General features: G+C 40.4%; 1 protein-coding gene across 6 annotated transcripts in view; it reads right to left on the reverse strand.

The window, feature by feature from the left end:
* Positions 1-556: 556 nt before the first annotated feature.
* NFAT (nuclear factor of activated T cells 3) overlaps positions 557-19,241 on the reverse strand; it is a 275,534-nt gene continuing 256,849 nt past the window's right edge. For all 6 annotated transcript variants that reach the window (XM_073976626.1, XM_073976624.1, XM_073976621.1 and 3 more), the window contains 3 exons: positions 12,033-13,797; positions 1,011-1,306; positions 557-928 (listed from right to left, as the gene is read on the reverse strand). In XM_073976626.1, the coding sequence (XP_073832727.1) occupies positions 924-928; positions 1,011-1,306; positions 12,033-13,797 (2,066 nt within the window). In that variant the 3' untranslated portion in view covers positions 557-923. The remainder of the gene's footprint in view (positions 929-1,010; positions 1,307-12,032; positions 13,798-19,241) is intronic.

Below are 19,241 nucleotides of genomic sequence, written 5' to 3' on the forward strand. Positions count from 1 at the left end.
AAAATTTAAAAATGGGCGGAAGTTGCCCATCTTATTTTGGTTACTTTCCGACGTAAACTTTAAAAATGCCAATACATGTGTCTCATATTTTTAGCTCTACTTTCATAATCTACTCGATTTTCCTTGTCATTTTTTTTGTTGTCGCACAGTGTAATTATATGATATGAATTGAGTTAGAGTTTCGAAAATATCGGAGACCTCATGTAATCAAATTCTAGCTACATATGTGACGTAATAGCATTGGTGCTGTATAAATATCTGTCAAAATAAGTTTTAAGTTTGTTTGGAACGTTGGCGGCTGTTTGGATGTTCCTCAAAACTCCTCTTCAGCTGGTGTATAACGTTTAGAAAATATATTGGAACTGTGCTAAACTTCTTATGTCCCTTGTCATTTCCACAACTTGTCAGTCCATGTGTTAAACTAATTATTTTCAATAAAAGTGTATACATACATATATAAAAGTATATATAAGTATAATAATATAAAATATGCTTTTTATATATAATAATTATAAACAGTTTAAAAATTGTTATTTTTTCTTTTTCTTAAAAAATATTTTGTATATAAATTTACTTTCTTTTTCCAAAATATAATTTAATATATATTTGTTTACAAAACATCAATCAAGGGGATTTTAATTTTAAATTCAATTTTGTTTTATAAAATCAACATTTTTTTCTTTTCACAAATACTTTAGTATTAAATTGAAGAATAATAATAATAAAAATAAACTTAACACAGTTTTTTTAGATATAAAATAAAAATGTATAATCATTTTCTTGGTTCTTTTTCTATATATATATAAATACATATATAAACAATTAATATTGGTCCATATTGATTGGTTCTGGATTTTTATGAATTTGTTTGTTTTGTTTTTAATGATGGTAATTCAGTTCTTTTTGAATAGTTGGGACTTAGATTAAACTGCAAAAAAAAAAAAAAACAAAATAGTAAAAAACATTTTATTTTTTATGAAAAATTAAAAAAAAATTTGAAAAATATTTACCTTGATCGAATGTACTGGGATTAATATAGCTGAGTAAATCTTGATCAGACATAGCGGTCAATTCTTGTGGTATCGGTGCTAATGGCGCCACAGTGGCCGCTGCAGCAGCCGCCACTGCTGCTACGGCACCCACAGCCGCAGCTGTGGCTGGATGTAGATTTTGTGTTACTGCTGGGGCGGCAGTTTCCTGGGTAACCACTGCTCCATTTGTGGTAATAGCTGCCGCTGTTACAGATTTTTGCATTGCATTTTCAGTAGCCAAGGCAACAATCAGAGATTCTTGGGGTGGGGTGGCACTGTAAGAAAAAGAAGGAAAGCAAATAGGTTAAGTACATTGAATTATGATAATTGAAGTAAGAAGGAATCTGTCGACAGTTAATACCTTCAACCTATGACCGTGCAACCAAAAACGTTAACTAGAGTGGTGAACCTGGATGCTCTAGAAAAACAAATTATTTCATTTAAAAACACAATTCGAGAGAACTATGGAGAATACAATTATAGCGATGTAATAAAAATCTCAAACATTACAACTGTAGCCCGAGTGGCGTATGAAGGCGTGGCTTTTTGTATTGTGATATTTCGGGTCCCATATTTCAAGAAGCTTTGACTTCCCCTAGTAAAAATGTCACAGTGCTCTTGAAGCAACTTTAAATGGAAGGTGCTTACAACAATCTATAAGGAAGTTCGAGAGAACTTACCCGGGTGAATTTCATCGCGAGCTTCAGGTGGAAATGATCTTCCTCCCGGATAAAGTAGTGGAGCCAGCTAAGCCTACTGCCTCTGGCAAATGTGCTGAGCTGAAACCTATTCAGAAGCTTAACCCGAACCGACAGGTAAAGGAAAAGGCTAATGAGTGCACCCCCAAACCTACAAGCACCCCTAGTGATGACCGACCAGTAAAGGACTCTGCCTCAAAGCCCGATTCTGCTCCGAAAGGCAAGGATGAAGCGGCTGGAAATGCTGGTCTCAATAGGAAGATGGTTAGGCCAGCTAAGGAAACATTGTCTTCCTGGAGGAGCGAACAATGCCCCGCAGCATAAATCCGTGAAGCGCGTTCGTTCCTCCGAGGGTCCACAGCCTTCACCAAAGAAGACAATGACATCTCAGCTGGTTGAACTATCAACCTCGTATGCGGCGGCTGTTGAGCGTACTACCAAGGGGAAGCAACTGAGTACAGAGAAGGCATCCACCTCCTCTGGAAAAGTTAACCCCAAGGCGCACGGTCAAGGACGCAAGAAGCCATACAGTAGACCGGTTGCAGTGGCAGATGATAAAGACCTTCATTTGGCAATCATCGACAGAGCTGACCCAAATGGTAAAATCAGCGACAGTCACTGGTTGCTTTTTGAAACTGGTCTTCGGTCTGCCATAGTTTCTGGACCGGAAGATCAGGAAGACCGACAATTTGGCAGCGCCTTCTTACGAAAGGTTGTCAAGGTTATTAAATGTCTGAACAAGAAGTCACGAGATTTTCTTGTTCGGACAGTTGAGGGCTTTGGCGCTCTGTGGGAAGGAGCTGATCTTGCGTCGGTCTCCCTATCCGATATTCCGTCCAGGAAGATTCTTTCAGCGTGGATTCCCCCTCCTACTGCGGATAAGGAGCTCCTGCTGAAAATGCTGAAATTGCAAAATCCCAACCTCACTACATCGGGCTGGACTGTAATAAGTCTAGCACCCTGTAACGAGGATGGTGGTTTGGTTGCAAGAGTGGCGGTTGACCCCCCTGGGGAGTTATATCTTAGAGAACGTGAGGGAAAACTGAATTTCGGTTCAGGGTGGGTTCGGTTTCGACTGAGTCCACTCCACGAAACTCAGTAAGGGTAGGGAAGCGGCAAAGGCTGCGCATCCTGCAGATTAATCTGCATCATTGCAAAGCCGCCGCCGCTGAACTACTCTTGTCCCTCACGACCTCTGAAGTGGACATTGCCTTAATCCAGGAGCCTTATATCTATAAAAATAAGGTTTCTGGACTAAGCAATGCCAATTTCGACATCTTCGCCGCGTCCGAGGGGGACAAGGTGAGGACTTGTATAGTAGGTAAAAAAAGCTTAAATCTAATCTTTCTATCTAATTACAGCAACGGTGACATGTGCACGGTTAGGCTGGAGCATGGTACGGGGATGGCCACGCTGCTGTCATCCGTATACATGCCTTTTGAGGCCCCAGACTCACCAAACCTGGATGTCCGACGGTTGGTGATATGATGGGTACCTGCAACGTGATCCTGGGATGCGATTCAAACGCTCACCATTTCCAATGGGGCAGCAAGGACACCAACAAAAGGGAAGAGTCTATATTCGATTTTATTTTATCATATAATTTACGAATATGTAACAGGGGTAATGATCCAACCTTCAAAATTAGGGATAAGGAGGAGGTCGGCGACCTAACCCTCTCTAATCTAGATGACTCCGTCCTAAGGAATTGGAGGTTATCTAAAGAATGTTCCTTCTCGGATCATATGAAGATATCCTTTGATGTCTTTTTGGACGGAGGTCGCCAAATTCCTTATAGGAACCCGCGAAGAACAAACTGGGATAAGTACACGGAACTAACGAGTTCTCAACTGGCTCTTAATATTAATGTAGAAACAGTTGAGAATCTTAATGGGACCGTTAAAAATCTTACAGACGTTCTTCTCCGTTGCCATAAGGAATCCTGTCCACTAACCTATCCTGGGAAGAAATCTCAACCTGTGTGGTGGAACAAGGAACTTGGCGAGCTTAGAAAAACCACCAGGCGACTGTATAACAGGGCGCATGAGACTAAACTCGACATTGATTGGGACTCCTACAAGGAGAGTTTGAATAAATAAAAGAGTGAGATCAAGCGAGCTAAGAAAACATCTTGGGTTAATTTCTGTGAGTCTGTAGAAGGAGTCAACGATGCAGCTAGGTTTCGAAGGTTACTTTCCACGGACCCTAAATCCATCGGAAGTATCAAGAAGCAAGATGGTGCGTGGACAGACTCTGCTACCGAGACTTTTAATCTCTTGTCAGAGACCCCCTTCCCAGGCTATAAGGATGCGGACACTGTCAATAATGAATGTGACGACCTCCAAATTCAAGAGCCTATGGATTCGGATCTCATTGATAAGGTGGTTAACAGAAATAAGATTAAATGGGCTGTCAACACTTTCAAGCCATAAAGTCACCTGGACCGGATGGTATAATCAAATCCTGGAGGAGATCTATAGGGCGTGTTTGACTCTCTCATATGTACCGGGTCTGTGGAGAGAGGTAAAAGTTACTTACATTCCCAAAGCGGGAAAACCTAGTCACTCTGCACCAAAGGACTACAGACCCATCAGTTTATCATCCTTTCTCCTTAAGACTCTCGAAAGACTGATCGATCTGGAGATAAGGAGCCATGTAGACACCGCCTCTATAAGCAACTCACAACACGCCTATATTAAAGGCAAATCTGTGGAGTCTGCCTTGCATGAGGTGGTTGGCTTAATTGAGAGGAATATGGAAAACTCAATCTTTACCTTGGCTGCCTTTCTGGACATAGAAGGAGCTTTTAACAACGTAGAACTTGAGTCCATAAAACTCTCACTTAAGAAAGTTAACACACCTGAACCTCTAACTTGCTGGATAAATAATATGCTAGAAAGCAGAATTATAAACTCCAGCATTGGGGAGACAAAAATTAGGAAAACAGTAACTAGAGGCACCCCCCAAAGAGGGGTGCTCTCACCGTTACTGTGGCTACTTGTTATAAACAATATTTTGACTGATCTGGACAATCAAGGTATAAAAGTTGTTGCCTATGTGGACGACGTTGTACTACTGATTTCCGGTAAGTTTCCGTCAACCATTTCGGAGCTTATGCAAGGAGCATTATCGACGCTGTCGCGCTGGGCTAAGGCCAATGGCCTTGGAGTAAACCCAACCAAGACAGAACTGATAATGTTCACGAAAAAGCGTAAGCTCGGCGTATTTGTACCAACACTGGATGGAGTGTAGCTTCAGCTCTCGCCCGAGGCAAAGTACCTTGGCACAATCCTGGACTGTCAATTGCGATGGAACAGGAATGCTGAGGAAAGGGCGAAGAGAGGATTGATTGCACTTTATCCATGTAAGAATTCTATTGGGAAAAGTTGGGGTCTAAACCCATTGAACCGTGGTTAGACCCATCTTATCCTATGGTTCTCTTGTTTGGTGGCACTCACTGCGCCAAAAATCGACATCCGGTAGGCTTGACAAGGTACAAAGAGCTGTCTTGATTCTCATAACTGGAGCCACCAGGAGCACACCACAGGCTGCTCTGAACGCAATGCTGAACTTAAAACCAATGAGTCTCAGCATTAAGTGTCAGGCAACTCGCAGTGCCCTATGGCTGCATGAACATGATCTCTGGCGCGGTTGTACCTATGGGCATGGATGTATCCTGAACGAATCAGGCATAAATGTGAACCAACGCGGAAAACTGAGCGACTATATATCAATAGTCCTGAGATTTTACGATATAGACGTCGTTATACCTAGTAGAGACGACTGGAACCGCAGTAACCCCCCTCTGGACGGTTTGGATTTTTATACAGATGGTTCCAAGATGGAGGAAGGTACCGGGGCTGGCGTCTACTGTGAAAGGCTGTCTCTTGAGTACACCTACAGGCTAGACAGCAACAGTAGTGTCTTCCAGGCTGAAATCTTCGCGATTTGGAAGGCAGCGGAATTGATAAAAAGTTTGAATGCAGAAATCTTTGAACCGGTGACTAACTTTGTGGATAGTCAAGCGGCTCTTAAAGCGATCAAATCCTGCAACATCAAATCCGATGTCGTCCTTAAGTGCAGTTCAGCCTTGGAAACGCTAACTAACGGCTTCCGCCTATGCTGGGTTCCACCGTGTCTAACTTTCTACTCAACTGTGGAACCTGCTGTGATCTATAACATCATCAAAAATCTGAAGTGGCTGGGACAGCGCAACCTGAACGCGTAAATTAATTCAACTATTCTGCCTACCATTAAAAATAAATCTTTTTTCCTCCTCTAAAACTATTCCTCCCCTCTTAAACTTTCTTGTAATTTATTCGTTCTTTACTTTTCTAACAACTTCCTCTTTTTTATTTCTTCCCCCTATCCTCTCTTTTCCATCTCCTCTTTTCTTGCAGTTTTTTTCTACTGGATGATCACAATGGACCGGAAGGTCTCCGAGTGACGTAGTCACAAGTTAGTGGCTGCACATCCCCTAACCTAACCTACAACACCTGGGAAGTTTTTGCGGATTCTGAAATTTTAATGTTCATAGACGAGAAATATCAAAAACAAAAAAATCGCCGGAGCGCGTTTTAAATAAATTGCAATTCAAGTCGGCATTTTTAATGGTTTCACGATTTTGCTTAGAACTCGAAAGTCCTATCAAAATGGGATTAGAGAAAATATTGTAGCTCTGAAAATTCTCCACAAGAATGATTTTACCGTTTTTGAGATTTTTGACTGTATAAAACAGTGTCATGACTGCAATTTCCCAAATTAAACTTATATATCTCAAAAAAGGTACAACCTAGGAAAATATACGAAAGCCAATTTTGTAGAGAGTTTTCACAGCTACAACATTTTCTTTATTCCCATTCCGATAGGACTTCCGGTTTTTAAGCAAAATCCTGATGAAGACCTGAGAAAAAATCTGAAAGATTGATCTGAACTTCTATATCTCAAAAACGGCAAAACCGACGAAAGTATTATGTAGGACAATCTTGTACAGAATTCTCACTGCTACAACATTTTCTTTAGCCCCATTTCGATAGGACTTGCAGTTTCCAAGCAAAATCGTGAAAACCTAAACATTTGAACTTTGACCGCGATTTATTTAAAATTTTTTACTCACCTATGAACATTGCTGCTTCAAAATCCGCAAAAACATCCCAGGTGTAGGCGGTTTTCACTTAAAGTTAGTTAAGGCGCACAATCTATGACATTGTTTTATAAGGTAGCGATATTGTCAATTCATTGTCCCAATTTGAACTTCTATATCTCAATAACGGTAAAAGCTACGAAATTATCATAAACGACTATCTTCTGGAGAATTTTCATAACTACAACATTTGCTTTGGTCCCATTTCTATAGGACTTGCAGTTTCCAAACAAAATCGTGAAAACCTAAAAAACCCCTAAATATGTCAACTTGAATCGCGATTTATTTAAAAAGCGTTCTGGCGATTTTATTTGTTTTTTCTCATATATGAACATTGTAGTTGCAGCATCCGCAAAAACTTCCCAGGTGTAAGCACCTTCCATTTACAGTTGTTTCAAGAGCACCATGACATTCAATCCCTATAAAACACCTGGTATACATATATGGAAATATGCGATGCTCCAATTTGCATCTCCACAAATATACCAGATCCTGGAGGAAACATATAAGCTTCTACATGTATGTATGTATATGTATGCCTTCACTTCATTAATTCGGCTCTGCCTTCAACTCCATGTTCAGAAAGGACGCCACCTGAATAGGATATCCTAATAATTAGTTCAAAGTGAGAATGGGGTTATGTGAGTCGGGTTGGCTGGCCAGCTAATAAGGTGCTGCGTGGTATGCTGGCCGGTGCCGCATGCTGAGCAGATATCCTGCGTGCCATCAATCTTGGCCCAGCAAGAATTGAGGCGGTTGTACCAACCACATCTTAGTTGTGTCAACATGACTCTCATTTGCCTTGACAGCGGTTGCTATTCCACTGGCACGGATGGTGGGTGATCTTCGAGGACGACATTCGCACTATATGCTTCTAAAACCTTAGCGACTGCATGATAAGCACGTAGGGATTCTCTTTTATATCTTTGGGACTCCCTTTACAGATCACGAAAATCCTCGCTGATTCGCCTGGGGGTTCGTTCTTGCATATAGCATCCAAGCAAGTATTGCATCGTCAAAATCCTGATGTGTCGACGCAACGGCAGGATCTTGGTCTCCTCATGCAAATGGTCCACTGAAGACATGAGGTGACACCCTGTTACACCGACGTAGCCATTATACGTATCGCGTTGTATGTGGTTAACAAGATTTCTTTATCCGCACTCCAAGTGCTGCGGGCTCTTGACTTGAAGATCTTGTTCCTGTTTATCAACTTATCGCAGATAAATGTAGCATGATCGGACGACTTATACATGCTATCGAATGTGACCCTCAGGACTTTGGGGTAGTTTGTGGTCAGAATAATTGAACTGTCGACCTGCACATTCAGTAGGAGCTTCATTTGGGCCGTCCATGTGGTGAAGAGTGTGGCTGTTGACTTAGTGGTGGAAAAAACTCGTGTGGAAAAACTCTACAATATCAATGATATAGGCGTTTAGCCTGTCACAAATGTTATCGATTGTGGGACCTGAAGCCATGGGCCATTAGCTCAATGCCGTGAGGGCGTAGAATTGCAGAAAGGTAAGTAGGCTAAACAGTTCCGGAGATATCACCCTTCCTTGGGGAATTCCCTGCTTCACTCTATGGGTTTTGTACTTCCTCTCTCTGAGTTCCACGTATGAATGGCGACCACACAAATAGTTGATGACCCAGCGTTTCAGACAAGGCCAGAGGGTAGTGTTCTCAATATCTTCGAACAGCCTAGTATTGCTGACCGTATTAAGCGCTTTGGTCAGATCCAATGCTACCATCACTGTTCTGTGGCATGGTTTGTCCTGGTTGAGTCCTCGGCCAATATGGGTGGAAATGGCGTGCAGTGCTGTTGTGGTAATGTGCTGCTTCCGGAATCCGTGTTGATGATCCGCAACGGGATAGCAAGCTCAGATGCTGGAGACGAGTAACGCCTCGAGTATCTTTGCTACTGGAAGTAAAATCGGCCTGTATGATTCACCTTTGCTGGTACCCTTGCCAGGTTTCAGAAGGTGGAAATGGCGTGCAGTGCTGTTGTGGTAATGTCCTGCTTCTGGAACCCGTGTTGATGATCCGCAACGGGATAACACGCTCTGATGCTGGGGAGGAGAAACGCCTCGAGTATCTTTGCTACTGGCGATAGAAGTGAAGTCGGCCTGTATGATTCACCATTGCTGGTACCCTTGCCAGGTTTCAGCAGCGAGACCACCCTGCCCATCTTCCAGGCTTCGGAAACTATTAGGGTTGAGGACCTTACTTAAATACTCGACTCCATCCGACATCCAAACTATTATAGCATAATAATTGTAATTCGTTATGTCCAAGCGCTTTGAATGATTTTGCGCCTCGAATAACATCTGCAACATCACCCATCGTAAATTGTGGCGATTCTTCCTCGGCTGGAAGAGATGGCAAACGTAAAACACTTCTCGACGTAAAATACTTCTCTTCGCCCGGTCGCTCTCGGTGTGCTTGATAAATTATCGGCAAAAATAGTCTGCGCACCTTTTCGGATCTGTCATTAGACATGACAGGCTTGTCTGTCTCTGCGCCGAAAGACTACACAACAATTAGACTATCTTCCCTTCTCCTCAAAATACTCGAAATATTGGTCAATTTGAAGATAAGGAGTCACACTAAAGGCAAATCTGTAGAAACATGAGACAACCAGACAAATTGGATGAATTCGAGCATTTGGGAAACGATCATTCGGAAAATAGTAACGAGGGTGGCTGTTTGTGATCTATAATATACTGATGGAATTCGCGGAACCAGCCCACTAAAGGTGTAGTCAATCCCACGGCAGCGGGTTCTTACGTACCGGATTGACCCGAACCCATTGTGTTTCGGCCAGCGGCCGCCAACCCAGTATCAAACCTATCCTTCTACGTAGGTTTCATGCTGCTACAACAACAACAACTAAAAATGTAGTCTACGGATGATGTAGTGTTGATGATTATCAGCAAATTCCTTTCTACAATCTCGGAACTTATGATGAGAGGGCCAAAACAAGTGACATTGGAGTAAATCCAGCGAAAACAGAACTGGAAGGGGTAAGTTCGATAATTTTGTACTATACCTCCCTTCGGAAGTTAAGTACGGCTGACTTCCGTATTGTCAGTTGCTTTGTATTCGTGCATGAAACTAGGGGTTCTTAAATCTAGAGAAATTTTGCAGTAGTGGGGAAGTGAAATTGCAGTAGTGGGGAAATCGATTTAAGAACCCCTAGTTTCATGCACGAATACAAAGCAACTGACAATACGAAAGTCGGCCTACATATATACAATTCTGACCGTCAATGGCGATGGAAATGAAACATTGAGAAGAACTCGATTGGGAAAAGCGGGACTAAGCCCATAAACTATACACTCGTTGTACGCTTGGCTTCTGGACGATCTGTCTTCTTTTACAGACGGTTCTAGGATAAAGAAGAAACTGGCGTCCACTGTGAAAGGCGATGTCTTGACCACTCGTACAAGATGGAAAACGAAAGTAGTGTATTCCAAGCTGAGATCTTTGCGATCAGGAAGAGGGAAGCTTGATTACAGCAGGCTCTGTGAAGATGAAGTAGAGACTTAGACGAAGGAACATCTCTTATCATAAAGAACTTGAAGGGGCTCTGTTTCACTTTATTTTTCATCTTCTACCTAGCGGATGATTACAATGGTCCGAAAGAAAAATGAAGATGTGCAAAGGTGGGACCAATGTCAATGTAGTGATTTTCGACAGTTATAGTGTCCATTTTGCGTAATCACAGCGGGATTTTTTAGAGTTCAACATATTTTTTGTGAAATGATTTTGGAATTTTATGAAATAAATGTCACGTTGCTCTTGAACTAACTTTAAATGGAAGTTGCTTACACCTGGGAAGTTTTTGCGGATTATGAAACTTCAATGTTCATAGACGAGAAAAAAAAAACAAAAAATCGCCGGAGCGCTTTTTAAATAAATCGCGATTCAAGTCGACAGTTTTAAGGGTTTTTTCGGTTTTCACGATTTTGCTTGGAAATCGAAAGTCCTATCAAAATGGGATTAGAGAAAATATTGTAGCTATGAAAATTCTCTACAAGAATGACATTTATAGTATGTTCGTAGGTTTTACCGTTATTGAGATATAGAAGTTCAAATTGGGACAATGCACTGACTGTATCGTCTTCTTATAAAACAGTGTCATGACTGCAATTTCCCAAATTAAACTTATATATATTTAAAAATGGTACAATCTCGGAAAAATATACGAAAGCCAATTTTGTAGAGAATTTTCACAGCTACAACATTTTCTTTATTCCCATTCCGATAGGACATGCGGTTTTCAAGCAAAATCCTGAAGACCTGAGAAAAAATCTGAAAAAATGATCTGAACTTCTATATCTCAAAAACGGTAAGTCAATCTTGTACAGAATTTTCACTGCTACAACATTTTCTTTAGTCCCATTTCGATAGGACTTGAAGTTTCCAAGCTAAACCGTGAAAACCTAAAAAAGTCCTAAAAATTTGAACTTTGACCGCGATTTATTTAAAAATCCCTCCAGCGATTTTTCTTGTATTTGGATTTTTCTCACCTATGAACATTGCTGCTTCAAAAACCGCAAAAACATCCCAGGTGTAGGCGGGTTTCACTTAAAGTTGGTTAAGACGCACAATGTATGACATTGTTTTATAAGGTAGCGATACAGTCAATTCATTGTCCCAATTCGAACTTCTATATCTCAATAACGGTAAAACCTACGAAATTATCATAAACGACTATCTTGTAGAGAATTTTCAGAAGTATAACATTTTCTTTGGTCCCATTTCGATAGGACTTGCGGTTTCCAAGCAAAAATCGTAAAAACCTAAAAAACCCCTAAAAATGTGAACTTGAATCGTTGAAGCGCTCCGGCAATTTTTTTTTTTTTAAGTTTCTCATCAACGACCATTGTAGTTTCAGAATCCCCAAAAACTTCACAGGTGTAAGCACCTTCCCTTTAAAGTTGCTCCAAGAGCACTGTGATGTATCTTCATGCGACCTAGTGTATCGCGGAAAACTTATGATATCCATTTGAGAATTATTTTCAAGCCAAACTCTAGTTGGGAACCTATGTCTTCATGGCGGCTGCTATAGTATTGAGAGTGAACAATTGTTGATCTGTTATTAGGTATTATTCAATGATGGTCGTCTCATCACCTGGATCATTTTTCTATACTTACATAGTCAATGGATATTGTGATGGTACGGTAGTATCGACCACGGTGTTAGTGGCATTAACAACACTGGCCTGTGTTGTGTTTGTGGCGGCACCCACATCACCATGATTTAGTAGCAGATTTAAAGGATTCATGGGATCTGTTGATACATTTTGAGTGGACAACATTTGCTGGGATGTGGTCTGTGATGAATGCTGAACGGTGGAACGATGACGATGGCGTTGATGCTGTTGTAATTGATGTTGATGCTGATGCTGATGTTGGTGTTGATGTTGCTGTTGTTGTTGCTGCTGATGTTGTTGCTGCTGATGTTGTTGTTGTTGCTGATGCTGATGGTGTTGATTTTGTTCTTGATTGGAAATGAAATCGGCAGCTGCTTTGATAATCATATTACTAACAGCTGTTGAGGTGGCTGATGTTACTTCTGGTTGTAAGGATGAGGGGGTTGGTGTTACTGAAACATTGCCACTATCACTGGGCGGTGTCATCATAATGTTGCTCAGGGCCAAGGCTGCAACGGCGGCATCTTGTTGTGTGGGCTGTGGTTGCATTGCAATATCATTGAGTATGGAGTTGGCCATGGTCACCTGGTGCGGAGCCATAATATTCGGCACCACTGCTGTGGCGGCACCATTATCCGAACATAATATGGTTGAGGGTGAAACTGAGGGATTCATAATAATATCTGTGGGTAAACCAGCTGCAGCAGCATTTGCCACATCCGTGCTAACACCACTAACATTGGCCGTTGATGCTGCCGTGGCAGCCATTAGTTGGGGTAATGGTAGGGCTGCTGTCAAGGCAACCGAGGGTTCTGAATTTAAAATAATGTCTTGGGCGAGTGGAGAATTGTGACTGGCCAATGTATTAACTGGTGAATTACCGGGCAGCGGTGAACCTGATGTCGATGACGATGTATTCGATGATGTGGAGAGACTACGTTCAAGTACCACAGCAGCTGCGGCTGCTGCAGCGGCTGCAGCTGCCGCCGGTTGGGTAGATGTGACTGCAGCTTGTTGTAGTATGTCGGTAAGAGCATTATCAATAGCACTGGTATTGGGTACACCAAACAGAGTGGGACCACTAACGGTTTCAGGGGTGTCTGTGGCTGACTTTGCCAAATCGGTAATGAATTTATCCACTTTGGCCACTGATACTGCCTTGGCAATTTCATTTTTAACAGCCATTTCCACGGCTGCAGCCACAGCTGCCACTTCCATGGGTGTGGTGGTGGTGGGGGCAGGTGCCACAGGGAAGCCAGTCATGCTACTGTTGTCATACATCATGGCATCCATACTGGCCTTGCGTCCATAGCGGTTACGGAATTGCAGAGCGGTAGGACTTTGAGGACCACCACTGCCATCACCCACCACACTGGCCGCTCCTGTGGTGGCTGCCACCACGGCTTGAGCTGCTGCTGCAGCACATGCTACCACTGTTTCGGGGGAGCTAATTGCCTCAGCAATGGAATTCTGTGAAGATTCATCGAGTAATTCGGTCTTTAATGCTTCTGCTGCTGCCACAGCATTGAGATGGACCAATTGTTGATCGGTTATCATGGGTTGGGTGTTATTCAACGATGGTCGTCTCACCACCATGGGCATTTGAGTGGTAATGGGTGGTGGCATCATGTCTGCATCGATTTCATGTTTTGTCTCAGCTGTTGCTGGCCACAGATTGTTGGTGGCTGCAGCAGTTACTGATGCTGCCACTGCAGCTGCTGTTAAGGCCGCCGCAGCCGGCGTTGTGTCCATAAATGAGGTTGCATCTAAAAGTAGACATAAAATCAAATTATTAATGTCATGTAGTGATGGGTGGGCGGGAGATTTTGTGGTTTATGGATGGTAAAGTAAAGAAATATATTTGATAAATTATTTCAATTAGAACAGGGGATTAGGCCTGCTTAGAGTTGAAGATTATTTTTTTGAATGTTGTTGTTGATTTAAATAAAGTTGAAAGCCTAGAAAATAAAGGATTTTTAGTTTTGGTGTTTTTTTTATTATTCTTTTTTTTTTTTGCGTTTGTTTCTAAGATTGAAGAAAAATCTTAAAATCTAGTGAATCTGTTTGCTTTTTTATTTTTTTGTTTTGGCTGGTGGTTGTAATAAAAATAATAATTTTATTTTTTTTTTTAGTTTATTAAATCTAATTATTTTAATATTAAATTTTGATGATATGCACTATACTACTTATATTCTAGGGAAATTTGGATTTATTTCGTTGGAATGAGAAATAAAACAGTTTCAGAGTTAGGCTGATGTGAAATTGATTTGTTTATTTTTGAAATTACTCTGAAAAGGAATATTTGATATAGATACATCTGACGGAATGGTCTTGTCCTGCAAATGATACTTTCAGACTTAATAAAGCCAATCGAAATCTAATGATTTTTAACGGGCTGATTTAAACTGTGATAGCTGCAATGTCTGTCTTGCTTAAATTTATCAGAATAGTCAGTGACTTAAGAAAAAATGCAACTGATCCTGAGCATGATTATCAGATTTAAAAAACCTTCCATATTTTTGTCGGTGTCGATGTTTTATTTTTAAAATTAATATCCAATTTATGCGTCCACCAAAATAATTCTTGTTTTTTCAAACATAAGTTTTCCTCATTTTTATAAGACTTTCGACTACTTTATGCCTCTATGCCAGTTATCTGCATTCATTGGATTATAATGAGGTGAGGTTTTCTAACATCTAACCATATTTTCTCAATCTCCGATGATCGATTTATACATCTAAAAGGGTGACTTGGTGTCTGAGTTATTTTTTCCGAACTTCCTTTTCTATTTCAGACGGACGTCGTACCTCAATAAATTAATTTGTCCTTCATTCCAATAGATTTGATCGTATAACGAATATCTTAAAACTAAAAGCATTTAATCGGAACTTAAGTTCTTGACTTATTTCTAAATATAAACCCCACCATTACGAATACAAATAAAAAACTATATAACATAATAAACTAAACTTAATGACTAAAAAAAGTCAGTGATATATGTTGTTAAAATGTGTGAAAATGACTAAATGAGGGGTGGTTGATAAAGAACGTTGAGAAACATTATTAGTAAATTTAAAAAAATATAAAAGTGATTTTTTTAAGTTATTTTTTAAATTAATTATTAATAACGAAACAAAGAAAAAAATTTCATTTGTTTTACTTTACCAAAGAAACGAGGCGAAAGCGCGCATAGACACAACATCATTGGCAAGGAAGGCTCACGACATGAAAAGTGTACGCGTATAAGTCTAGGCCTAAATAGAAACTTAAGAAATGATAAAAAAATAAAATTTTGATTTATGATAGTTATGGAATTTATGATAATATATAAATGAAGTACGAAAAGGTTAAAGAAAAAAATGGGGTAATTAAAAACCAAATAAGTACGATAAAACTAATTGAGGTCATGTTTCTATGTGGTAGGGTTTGCTTCCAACCCTGTAGTGCGATTCTCTAACTCATTTTTTGAGTTACCGACAAAAATCGGTAAAATTAAAACGGAAAATTATGAATGAAAAGTTCAAATAAAAGTTGACAACACTCCTGCTATTGGTGGGACTTTAGGACTGCTTTTTATTCGTCGCTAACTAGCCGAAAAACATCGGTAATTACCGAAATTATAAGCATATTAATTTTACCGACAATTGTCGGTACCTCAAATAAAAACAGGTAAAAAAACTTTTTAAGTTAAACGGTTTTATGTTAAACATACATTGCAATGTTTAAGATAAATGTACTAAAAACCAAAAAATAATAAAATAGATACAGTCGTGCATAGACTAGACTAAAATAAAACCGTGGGGCACGTCAATTGTCTACTATCGTTGATTAAAATGTTTGTTTTGTAATGTTACAATAAGGCAGTTGTTCAACCGACAGCGATGGACGTGTGATAAGTAGGGATAGAATGTGCAAACAAGCTAGCAAGCTCGATTATAAGCGAGTTTTAGGGTTTCATAGTGGTGAGCGAGTAGTACTTTGTCGATTAAAGACAAACTACGAGCAGTAAAACGATTCCTCGCCAGCCAGCAGTGTGAATGTCCAATGATAAACTAGTTGAAACATCTCTTTTATTTACATGGAGTGTATAACTATTGGAATTTCCATGACCAAGAAAATAGTAAGTAATTTCCTCACCGTCTGCGGGCCAACTGCCTAACGACGAATTAAACGATTCTTCTATCGCACATTAAGTCGATAATTTGTAGACAATTGACGTGCCCCACGGTTTTATTTTAGTCTAGTCTATGCATATGTTAATAATTTTCACGACTGTATCTATTTCATTATTTTTTGGTTTTTAGTACATTTATCTTAAACATTGCAATGTATGTTTAACATAAAACCGTTTAACTTAAAAAGTTTTTTTAGCTGTTTTTATTTTCTAGTTTCTAGTTTTTAGTTTTTATACCCTCAGCCTTTAGGCTAAAGAGGGTATTTACACTTTGATACGACAAAAAATGTGCTTCATCGAAATAATGGTTTTAGACCCCAAGTATGTTTGTACGATATCCGTTTCAGACAATTTTTAGTAGATCTAGCAATGTCCGTCCGTCTGGCTGGCTGGTGCGCACGATAACTCTCGAACGGATCAATCGATTCGGTTCAAATTTTGGGTATCGAAATATTTTGTCCAGATTCGATTTAAGTTCGAAGATGGACCATATAGGTCCACTCCTTCAGGTACCTCACCCACAAATGTTCAAAAATTGTCCCAAAACTTGTGCACACGATAACTCTTGTAGGGAATAACCGATTTGGTCCATACTCTACACATCGTGTAATTTCTACCAAACTTAGATGAGGTCCACTCCTTCGGGTAGCTCCCACACAAATTTTCGGATAAGTTCAGTTTAGGACCTGCTCTCGAATCGCTTTGATTTTTGTTTTAGCAACTTGTATTCACTCCCCCCCATACGACGGTACAAGCTTCATCAGGGGCAAGTCCAAACTTCCTGAAAAAAGAGCCTGAAAATGCAAAAAGCCCCTATAACACCGTGTGTAGTGGATGGAGCGCAGGATAACTCTCGAACGGATCAACCGATTCGATCCAAGCTTTGGCTTTCGTAATATTTTGTCCAAACTTAGTTTAAGTTCGAAGATGGGCTATATCGGTTCACTCCTTCCGGTACATCCCCCACAAAAGTTCAAAAATGTTCGGAAAAATTGTGCGCACGATAACTCTTGAAGGGAGTGACCGATGTAATCCATACTTTGCACATCCTAATATATCTATCAGATAGATCAGGTTCGAATATGGAATATATTTGCCTATAAGTTCTCTTTAAGGGTGCCACCGTGGTTCAATGGTATGCACGCAAATGGTCGGGGGTTCGATTCCCCGGCCAGGCAACATCAAACATTTTTCAACGGTGGCAAAATACCCCTCAGTAATGTTGGCGACATTTCCTGAGTATTTCAGCCTTGAAAAACTTCTCCACAAGTGGTGTCTTAAGACACGCCGTTCGGACTCGGCGATAAACAGTAGGTCACATATCATTGAGCTAAATATGAATCGGGGTGCACTCATTGATATGAGAGAAGTCTCCCTTGTCCCGTATGGGATGTTGTGGAACGATGTTGTTGTTGTTCACTTTAAGACCTGCTCTCGAATCACATTGATTTTTGTTGAAGCCATTTGCATTCGCTACCTCCATTACGACGGTAAAAGATTTTTCAGGGAAAATTCCATATTTCTTAGGAAAACAGCCAGAAAGGTGTAAAAATCCCTATGTCACCATATGTGGCGGTCGGAGAGCACGATAACTCTCGAACTGTTCAACCGATTTGGTCCAACATTTGGTTTTCGTCGTATTATATCCAAACTTAGTTTCATGGGGCAATACCGGTCCACAACTTCCGCTACTTCTCCCCAATAATTAAAAAATGCCACTAATATGCTAGTACGATATCACTTGAATGGGGCAACCAATTTGGTCCAAACTTTGGATCTCCTAATATTTTAACTTCTAAAATGGCCCATATCGGTCTTCCCTAAAGGTACCTCCTCACAAAGGTTCAACATTTGTGTCTTATTACAGTTAATTCCTAATCCACATTTTTTCGTCAAGTTCAAATGTCCAAAAAGCGCCACAAAATTCTGAACAGACCTTAAACACATTCGATCTGTCCGTAGGTGAAAGTTTCACTTCACATTGGCTGAGGGTATATATCTGTCGGCAAAGCCGACTGACTCTTTTTGACTTGTTCAACATATTCGTTAACCTTGAGGATCCATTTGATCCTTCGGAATCCTGGGACTTCTAAAACATGAACTATCGGAGAGTAAATAATAAGAGATATTGTTCTAAATACAGACGTCCTTTTAGATCCACCGTGTACCAAATGGAATGTTAAACCGACTTTGGCTGACAGGGCCAATAAAATACGCCGTGACAGACGACTAAGACTATTGACAGACAGAATAAGTAAGGAAGCTTAGAGTAAAGGAGATTTGAAAATGAACAGAGACACACACACGTGACATTGACCTCAATTCCAGCTGGCAGGATGCCACAGAGACACCGACTGGTGATGGAGAATCCATGCCTAATGCCTCTAAAGGCAGAAATGTCGAAGAACTTTAAAATATAAATCATTATGAGGATATTGTAAATAATTTATACCAGTGCGCCTTGACGTGAGCTTCAGGTAGGTGAAAAGTTTCTTCCAGAGCTGCTCAATACAGAGTCTTTAGGCAGACTACGAGCAAAAAGTGGAGCAGACAAAACTTGATGTTCAGAGCAATGTGGTGGAGTCCGTTTCTATCCCGAAGTCGAACAGGAAACCGAAAAGTTAGAAGCAATCCAAAGAACATACCCCAAAACATAGCGAGATCCGCAAGGGTGAACCTCCTAGACCTGACTCGAATCCGAATCGAGAAACCATAGTCGTCTGAGAAGACAAATCAATTCCAATTGCACAAGACTGTGAAACAGGCAAAACAAGTGAAGACGCCGTTAAGTTTGGCCGGATCGAACTTTTTATAGCCTGCACCATAAAATTATATTGGAACCGGATTTCAGTCATTTCGGTTGGATATGGTGACTTAAACTTAAAAATATCGGTAACAGGGGCGATACTAAATTTTGGACCTATACCGACAATTGTGTGCACAAATATGTTACAGCTCCAACAGAGAGTAAATAATGTGTGTGCGAATAACATGGTTTAAGCTTTAAAATACCGAAAATCGGGAGATACCGTTATA

Source organism: Musca autumnalis, unplaced genomic scaffold (assembly GCF_047663935.1).
Source record: "Musca autumnalis isolate F117 unplaced genomic scaffold, ASM4766393v1 scaffold_3, whole genome shotgun sequence".
NCBI classification, from domain to species: domain Eukaryota; kingdom Metazoa; phylum Arthropoda; class Insecta; order Diptera; family Muscidae; genus Musca; species Musca autumnalis.